Below are 9405 nucleotides of genomic sequence, written 5' to 3' on the forward strand. Positions count from 1 at the left end.
TCTCTCTCTCTCTCTCTCCCTCTCTCTCTCTCTCTCTCTCTCTCTCTCTCTCTCTCTCTCTCTCTCTCTCTCTCTCTCTCTCTCTCTCTCTCTCTCTCTCTCTCTCTCTCTCTCTCTCTCTCTCTCTCTCTCTCGCTCTCTCTCTCTCGCTCTCTCTCTCTCGCTCTCTCTCTCTGCCTGTCTGTCTGTCTGTCTACAGCAGTATGGGCGTGCGTGTTACGCGCATGCATTGACATTTCATGTCGAAATTTCACCGGGCCGCTTTCAGGATGCGAATATGCAGTGATGCATGATGTGGGAGCGTAGCCCTTTCTACTTAGCGGGGTTATGGGTTAGGGGATCGGAGTCGTCCTCTAGTGGACCTCCGCCGCGTGCTGTCTCAGTGTTGCCGGATAACGCATAATCCAGTTGCTGTTGCGTAACTATATATATTACGTGCAGTTGTTTATTCACTAGGCGGTGCGTTGCGTTGTTATCGTGTTTTGTTCACCCACCCGTCCCCTCTGAGTACATGGCCGCAGCGGATTTATACTTAACGTTACTCTCGCAGCGTCGGAACCGTGTCGACCCGCGTTTTCCCCACGTCGCGAATCCGAGGCAGCAAATTGGCAATGTCATGATCATTACATTGGGAGCTTGTTGCCGTCGCACTGGCTCGTAACCTTCACAAAATATTCCCCGCGCTTATTCTCTGCTTCATGCAGTCAAATGGACGTCAGCGTGCAGATGGACCACAGTGTTTGCTCTACGTCAGCAGCTGGTGACATAGGGGGTCTGGTCATTTTCTGTCATCAAGCCAACTGAAGAAATTGAGTATGTCCATAGTTGATGTTGCTTACGGTTGGTTGCTGACGCAGGAGGAAATTTTGTAGTTAAAGTTAGTACTATTGTTATATGTTGAGGGGAAATAATCAGCAAATTAGTTATGGTTCTTTCTTCATGTGCTGATTCAAGTTATAGTTATTTATTATTTGATGAAGATTTTGGTGTTTAGGTGTGATAAATACCCAATTCGCTTCTACATGAGGGTAGAAACCAGCAACATCACACACCAATAGGAGGGGCAACAAGGACAGCCTAGCCTTTTGACCGAAGTAATTCAGCCATGCAATTTCCTGCAATGTATACATTTAATAATAGTGTATAACGCTAATGGCTGTGAAGATCTTCTGCACATTCGGGGATATTGAATGGATATGTGGATCGCCATCAATGATCGCCATGCAGTCTTTGGGTTATTTTAACGGGGCATCATGTGTCATATGTGCGTGCATGGCGGCGTGCGTGCGTGCGTGCGTGCGTGTGCGTGTGTGTGTGTGTAGTGTAGCGGATTTTAGAGGCTAGATTCTATATTATTAAATGTGGTATACTAAAAGGTTTAATATGTTTAGTGTTGCTCAATTTAAATAGTATGAGTGTGCGTGCGTCGGTGTGTGCGCGCGTGCATACGTGTGTGCTTGCATGCCTGCATATTTAATTTTTGATCAAATTTACAATGACTGAATAATAGCTGTGTGATCAGACACATCAATATTTTTGAACTAAAAATATCTTATAATTAACAATTTTGTACAGTCTTTTCAAGATGTGTGATTTCCTGAGCGTTTTGATAGAGGTAGATCTGACTAATGAAGCTTTCATTCCATGATCTGTATAGGAGTTAATATTACAGGAAATGTGATTCAAGGTAGTTACGAATATGCATTACTATATCTAACAACAAAGCCCGCTTTTCACAATACCTGTCTGATATTATGACGTTAGTTGTCATGGCCTGCTTCCATGCGTGTGTCTGTACTTTCTATCTCTGAATCGAACCGCAACTGTTATTTACGCATACAAATGCTTCAAAAGCATGTACTAATGTGGGTGTTGCGATTAGTTGGTTACTTCGCAATAGTATCTGACTGTGTGGTTCTATCTGTGGGGTGTTAATGGCAGGACGTTGGCCTCTCAATCTGGGTATCACTTTTCTAATGCAAGAAAATGAACATCAGCACAAAATCGCATCATGTTTCGTGCCCCGTGCCCATAACTAGGCGACAGTCTAGTGTTCCACATGCTCACCTGTCAGTAGGTTGAGTCACACTGGTTTTTTTCAAGTTTCCGATTTGTCTGATCGTATAACTTGCGAATTGGAAACGGAGCTGACGTTTTCTTTTCTCTGGAGTGTGTAATCACCTCACGGAGGATTATTGGAAACTTTTTTGTAGTTTGCTAAAGGACGTGACTTTGTGAAGTGGTCTCGCCCGTTGTTATTCTTTCACCTTTATCAATGTTGTTGCTCTCTGAAGTAGGGCCGTGATGGTTGACAGAGGTAGCGACGGATGTTGTTATACTGACTAGTTCATAATTACTGTGTAGTTACTATGTTGCACTGTTGTCGGGTATCCCTCCATGCTGTTACTCTGCTGTTGGCATTGTTAAATTCATGACACCATTCCCATATTTGCGCCACTACGGCGTTTCTGCTGAAGGCGGTCTCGTAACGTGTTTGATGTATCGAGTACGGATAATATATGTGAGCCAGCAACGCGACCCCCAGTCTGTCACTACGGCTGCATACGCGGTCGTAGAGCGAATGTTGTTCCTCTAATCATCTAATGCATGTTCGCATTTGGTGCTGCGCGTCTTTCATGTATCGATACGTCGCTCAGCAATCAGAGCTGTGGCAGGTGCTGCATATATAGATGCATCTTTGCATTCACGTGCGCGCACGCTCGTACACTTGTGTGGATGCACCTACGCACACACGCAAACACTGACACACACACACACACGCGCGCGCGCGCGCACGCGCACGCATCACGCTTGCACAGTCGTTATCGGTAGCGCAGTATAAAACTAGCAATGTCTGTCGTCGTGTTACACAATAAAGGCATTCATTGACACCCAAGCCAGCCATTAGTTTGAAATGCACTTTTTCTGTGAAGACTACCTGAGCACAGACATCATCTGCAGGGCCGTAGGCTGAGCAAATTCCTATGGGGGGGGGGCAAAATTTCATGACTCGACTGGTGAACTCGAGTGATGGGCGCAGCTCTTGATCGACGTCCATAGTGTGGTAGGGGTGGGTCTGAGACAAGGCTTTCACGGATAAGTGACCAGAAAATAACGTTAGGGTTATTTACGATTATTAGCTAAGCTTATTTTTTAATTTTGCTCCAAAATCTAGTGGGGCAGCTGCCCCCCTTGCCTCCCCCTCCACAGGCTACGGCCCTGATATTAGAAGCATTAACCCAAAGCGCAACTTGCTTCTGACGCTATGTGAAAAAGAATCGAGCTGAATACGTGTTTTGGTTAACTGTTGAACGAGCATCTAATTTATTTCAGGCTACATGGAGAAAGTTTTTCAACTCTGATGAACCACATCTGCAACAAAGGTCCTTCTGTGCTCATCATTAAAGACAAGGATGGTTATGTTTTTGGTGGCTTTGCATCGAAATCTTGGGAAATGAAGCCACAGTTTTATGGTATGTTGTCTACGGTGCAATAATGTGATGTACACGCACTCACTCACGTTCGCACACGCACACGCGCGCGCATGCAGACATGCATGCAGACGAACTACTTCAATATGTGACATCGAGGTATAAGGTGTGATCAATAATTTATTTAAAAATCAAAAGCATTTTTAGAGCGGAAATAGAGGACAGGGGGAAAAGGGTGGATGGCTGATTTGTTGACAGAACCTATCTAGAAATTCTTTTGTTTCAGTGCTATCTATCCGTTTTTGCAACTTTAAATGTGTAGCTATGTAGTGAACTTTTAACAGCACTTTTAATGTCTGTCCCTCTATAATGTTATGTCTGCTCCTTTTATAAACATAATCAGGTGAATATCACTGGATTTTAGGATAGTATGACTTCTTTTTACCATGGATCGATCTTTTGTAGAAGGCTAACCACACCACGTATATCTGTTGCAGGGAATAGCCGATGTTTCCTCTTCATCCTTGCCCCACAGGTGGCCCTGTACGACACTAGTAGCTTGAATGAGAACTACATGTACCTCAACCTCAATCAGCAGACGCTGCCAAATGGATTAGTAAGTTGTAGTAAAAATGATTATCAGAAAACTGGTAAAACACCCGCAGACATTTGAGCCCCCCAACTTTTCAAAAACACTCAAAATGTGTCTTTAACAATATTCAAGGCGAAATTGGTCCAGTTTTTACTTACGGTTTTGTGTGTGGATGATAACTAAAAGCATTCATTCATCTTTCAGACTAACATCAAATGTTTTGCACGAATGATAAGTGACTCATTTAAATAGGTCGTAAAACTAAAACGATTATTATTCTCTGCCACGCAGTGACGCAGTTGCGGGGATATAGTTTTGCAGTCCGTTCACCACACTTGCGAGAGACAATTATTTTGCGTATATCTCTAGGCTTATTCGTTTTTAACTTATCTAAATTATTGTTAGGCAGAGCTTGTAGAATGGTGCAAGTTTGGCCGTGGCATTGATTCAATTCCAGACAAACAGTCTTAAAAGGGGAATGGCTAGCCTACAGTGATAAATAACGTTTATAAAGATATATCAATATTCGTGTGATTCGGATACAGACTTGATGCTTTACGTTTACTTACTATCACTGAACTGCAGACGGCAACGATCCGATATAGATTCCGTTCGTTTAATAGTTTCATGCATATTATTGAGAATCTTGTTAATTATCAATGATTAATTATGAATTATGAATCAAGTTGTAATTATCTCGTTTATCCATTCTCAATTTAGTACTGCAACAAGACGCAACTTATCTTGTAGTATCGCTGAAGGGGTCGTTGTCGTATCAGGTACTACAGTTACAGTCCTATAGACCGAAGGTCCGATAGACCGAAGGCCCGATAGACCGAAGGTTTATTCGAATACGCAGTGGCTACACGTCCGGAATCGGTCGCCTAGCCTCCAGGCTACGCATCCGGACATCCACTGATGCCGTATTCGAACGTGAATATGCCGCACATCCACCGATGCCACTATAAACCATATATATGCCCTAACCCTAACCCTAACCCTTTGCAACATTCGGTCTATCGGACGCTTTCCGTGAGGCTATAGGGCTGCCCCGGTACTACAATATGTACCCGAACGGCGGTACAGTGATATGAGTATACTGCAAGATGTACCCTAACCTAACGAGACACTCGACGCGCGTAGCACCGGGTGCGGCCCCCATACCTCATATAAAAATATAAACATAATACTAAACAACCTAAAACTACCTCGGGTACATATCTGTAGTACCTGATATGACAACGACCCCATCTGCTGTAGTATCATGTGTTTCCGTACAACGTGATGGATTTTAGTCTCGCATGTCAATTTAATTACATAAGACTCTCCAGTATTGGCTGCAGCTGCTTTACTGTTATGGCTTACTTTACTTTGACTGATTATTATAAGTATTGATGCTGTTGATGTATTGGAATGCAGTTTATCTACTCGTTTATTAAAGGATTTTTTCAGTGCGTATGCTGATGGAGAATTTTATTGTTCATTAAAGTTAATGAGGTTGCTGATTTATGACGATAGCGTTATATAGGGTGACAGAATATTCATATTGGCAATTCACAGTGCATGAGCAGTGAGGTAGTGAGATTTCTCTACAAATTTAAATTCACGAAGCGGGCTGTTGATATGTGATAATGTTGTAAACAACGTCGTGTATTCCTCCTTTTCCATTGTACAACACAATTACAAACTATTAGCATGAATCACAACTTTTACTGGCAGTGACATAATTTCCTATTTCTATCACATAAAAAAGGTGTAGTTATATAAACCAGAATTGGTGATCAGTGCATATTGAATCATCGGGGTTGTAATCTCGTGAAATTGATTTGAGATTATTTTCTGACACTAGGTGCGTGAAGATTCAGCATTTCTTCCTATAATCACCAATGCACTCTGGCATACATATTGCCACAATAATAAGTAATAACTATAACTTTACTTCTGTATTCTTACAGGGTATGGGTGGCCAGTTTGAATACTTTGGCTTGTGGCTAAGCAATGAATTTGGAAAAGGATATAGCAAGGCTGGACCACTGTGTTCGACATACAACAGTCCACAGCTCTCCAGCAAAACCGAGTTTGAAATTGACGTCATGGAGGTGTGGGGGACAGGCCATGGTGTAGAAACTGAGGAGGTATATAGGCTTCATGGCTTTTACGTGCAGGGAATAGGATGGCATCTACTAAGAGGGACGTGCATATATTGCACTATACAATTTCGATGGCAATTGTAATAACAAGCAACTGTGGAATATCGTTACAATCAATTAAAATATATGTATATAATTCATCTATACGTTATTTTCAGTACGGAGAGAAACCAAGCATTCTTGATAGTGATCCGGAGGCAACAGCCATTCTGCAAATGGTGGGACGTGGGCAGCACAGTGAGGGCTTGCGAGAACATGACAGCAAGAACGAGAGCCCAGGAGATGTGGCTCTACCTTCCGGCATGTAGCTGCTAAGTCATCACATGCACAATACTACTATTTTTTGGTATTTTTCTAGCAAATTCATTCATAAAAACTGATGTTCGTATATGTTGTCATTGCTTGCATTCCATGTTAGTTCTCCTGGCCAAATTCTATTACGTTTAAGGCACAAATAGAAAATAGCAAGAGTGGATTCGGTCAGTTAATTAAGATATAATTTAAAGTCACATTAGAAAATAAATAGACATTATTTCCCTCAGAGAATGTAGGCAGAAACGTATTCTGCACGAGTCATTGTTAAACCAACCATGCTTAGCTTATATGGTATTGTCAGGATTTAAAGGGATACTAGACTCTGGGATTTTACTGCATACAACTGTACTTACTGTATAACAAATCGTCTATACCCACACGTACTTGTTACCAGATACCTAATTTAATTGTTATAATTAATTATACATCAACGCTACAAAATTTGAACGGCAGCCAATTAGACACCCACAACGCGACGCCGTGCTGGGCTACCAGCCGTAAAATTTCCGCAGGTTCCTCAAAAATATATTTTGCGACGCTGTATCAGACGAGACTATGGGCCAAAAGGTGCAAATTATATTATACCCTAAAGTGCTATTTCAAATAACCGGATCAACGATGTTCATTTTAGCCACACTAAATTATGCCATAATGAACTGAAGACATATTCAATTATAAGATAGTTACAAATCCTTTGCTTCTTAGAAATTAATCTAAATAAGCAAACACCCTCGCGGTCTGTACCCTTGACTGGAGAAGTCCTTTGGCGGCAACTTTATTCAGATCGTACCAGACGACATTGAGATGCCGCAACCACCACCTCAATTAACACCACAACTGAATCGTGTTATTTTAAGGATAACTCTCGAAAGTTAGGCCAAAAAAAATTTTAAACTGAGATTTTTTCATTTCAATTTTATTCGGCTGTGCCTACCCATAGAATTCGTGACATTACCATGTTCATCATATAAACGCTAACATGTAACCGTCACAGATAAAGCGATTTTGATCTGCCCGCTACATGTTAGATAATATAGACACGGCGGACGTCATCGATAAGACAATCAGAGACATGATTAGTCACCAGGAGAGCTTCATAAAGCCAGTATTCATTCAGCCGTCAACACCTCACAAATCGAGACCTGTCATCTGACATGTATAATAGTACATTCATAGTACCCATACTGGCTAGTGATCATAACACAACGTATCAAATCTAACACCGACATGACCCAAATATAGTCTAACCCCGCTGCAATATCAACACCTTACTGAACATTGAGGTACATAACTACAAGACGGACGCCGTTTGTTGACATATTAGCATTTGTGACCGTCAGGAGTATGGACGCTGAGCTCACGTAATTCTCAGATTTCTCAAGTGCCAAATGGAGCAACATGTGACAATTAAAGCCCGAGCAACGAGCCCATTGCCGAATGCAATTTGCTCAAAAAAACAGTACACGATAAAACGAATGATCGTTAAGCAAAGTTCCATGAAATGTTCGGTGACAATCTCGTCATGCAAAAACGTCGCCGAACATTGTATTCGCGGAACAATGTCCTGAGATCGGATATGTTGATATCTCGAACCATGTCGCGAATGCCCGTCAAGGTTGCGCAGAAATGTCGAACCAAATTTCTGAGGAAACATTTGTAAAGTTAGATAACCAAAGTGCAGCACGAACTTGTCAACAATGATTGATTTGGCCTCAAACATCATGCGCCCGATACAACTATGACTCCTTACAAGTATCAGAGACGAAACAGCTAAACTAGACCGGCGCCATGAATGTCGGCCTGAATAGTAAGCAATAGAACCAGATTTACATATGACAGATGGACCATCTCTAATTCCGCTACACAGGAAATGCAAAATGTCGCCATGTGCGCATACAATCAGACCGGCCAACAAGAATCGAGCAATTGTCCACCCGCACATTGCCAGACAAAAACATTTGTTCGGGAAAATGTTCGGCAATGTGCACCAGGCTTTAGTGGTGTCAGTTAGTCGCGGATATGTCGCAGTAAGTACTAACAGTAGATATTTCACATACGTTCACCCATTTTGCACACAGGCGGTCACTCATTGTGAAAAATAGAAAAACGATGATTTCTCCGTTTCGATTTCTGGCATAGTAGCCGATGTATAAATGGATATTTTTCTGTGATTACAACTCGGATTAATTTCATTTTACACTCGTTTTAATGGTAACATATTGCTGTAAAGATGTTCGTCAGGGATTGTTATTAAGTGCCGTATTTTATTAGTTATGCCTCTTTATTCGCTAAAATTTTCAATTCTAACACAACTTGATTTTTAAGCGGTTTTTCCAGTTTTCTCGGTAAATATGGAAATTAAAGAAAAATCCAGACGCACTATTTTTGTCCATATTGTGCTTAACATGTGGCAAAAATTTTGTATCCTCACTCTTTCTGGTAGTTGAGAAATATCCAAAATACCATTTTTACATAAAAATTCAAAATTTGTGTGATAACATAATTAGGTGCTGGAAATTTCATGAAATTTTTTGGCTTGAGCATAGAGATATATCTCTTCTATAAATAAAACAAGTGATTGATTCGATTCATTTGACAATAAACGTTTAATCTTCACTAGAGCAATACCCCTGCAAAAGGTGGAGAGTATCCTTAAAACATTTAAACAAAAATATTTCTAATGGTGAATGAACCATGAAACCTTTTATGTAGCATAATTTTAACCTAAATTAACTGAAAATAACCCTAGAACCTAGAGTAACGGATCCCTTTAAAGAATAACCTGGTTTGGTATTCATTTTTTAATTCTTTTAGTGTGTATATCAGTGTCGCATATCCACACCAAATCTGTTATAATTTTGGTAAAGTGTTTTGTTGGATCAATGTATGGATTTGTCACAATGTATGGATCATATAT

The 9405-nt window shown here is 41.1% G+C and overlaps 1 protein-coding gene across 1 annotated transcript in view; it reads left to right on the plus strand.

Moving 5' to 3' along the window:
* The window catches only part of LOC106805012 (TLD domain-containing protein 1-like), a 25916-nt gene extending 19053 nt beyond the window's left edge, over nucleotides 1-6863 (plus strand). Inside the window, exons 3-6 of the mRNA XM_014806477.1 lie at nucleotides 3334-3473; nucleotides 3929-4047; nucleotides 5979-6158; nucleotides 6332-6863. Of these exons, the coding sequence (XP_014661963.1) occupies nucleotides 3334-3473; nucleotides 3929-4047; nucleotides 5979-6158; nucleotides 6332-6481 (589 nt within the window). The 3' untranslated portion in view covers nucleotides 6482-6863. The remainder of the gene's footprint in view (nucleotides 1-3333; nucleotides 3474-3928; nucleotides 4048-5978; nucleotides 6159-6331) is intronic.
* Nucleotides 6864-9405: the final 2542 nt, after the last annotated feature.

This window comes from Priapulus caudatus, unplaced genomic scaffold (genome assembly GCF_000485595.1).
Source record: "Priapulus caudatus unplaced genomic scaffold, Priapulus_caudatus-5.0.1 Scaffold96, whole genome shotgun sequence".
NCBI classification, from domain to species: domain Eukaryota; kingdom Metazoa; phylum Priapulida; class Priapulimorpha; order Priapulimorphida; family Priapulidae; genus Priapulus; species Priapulus caudatus.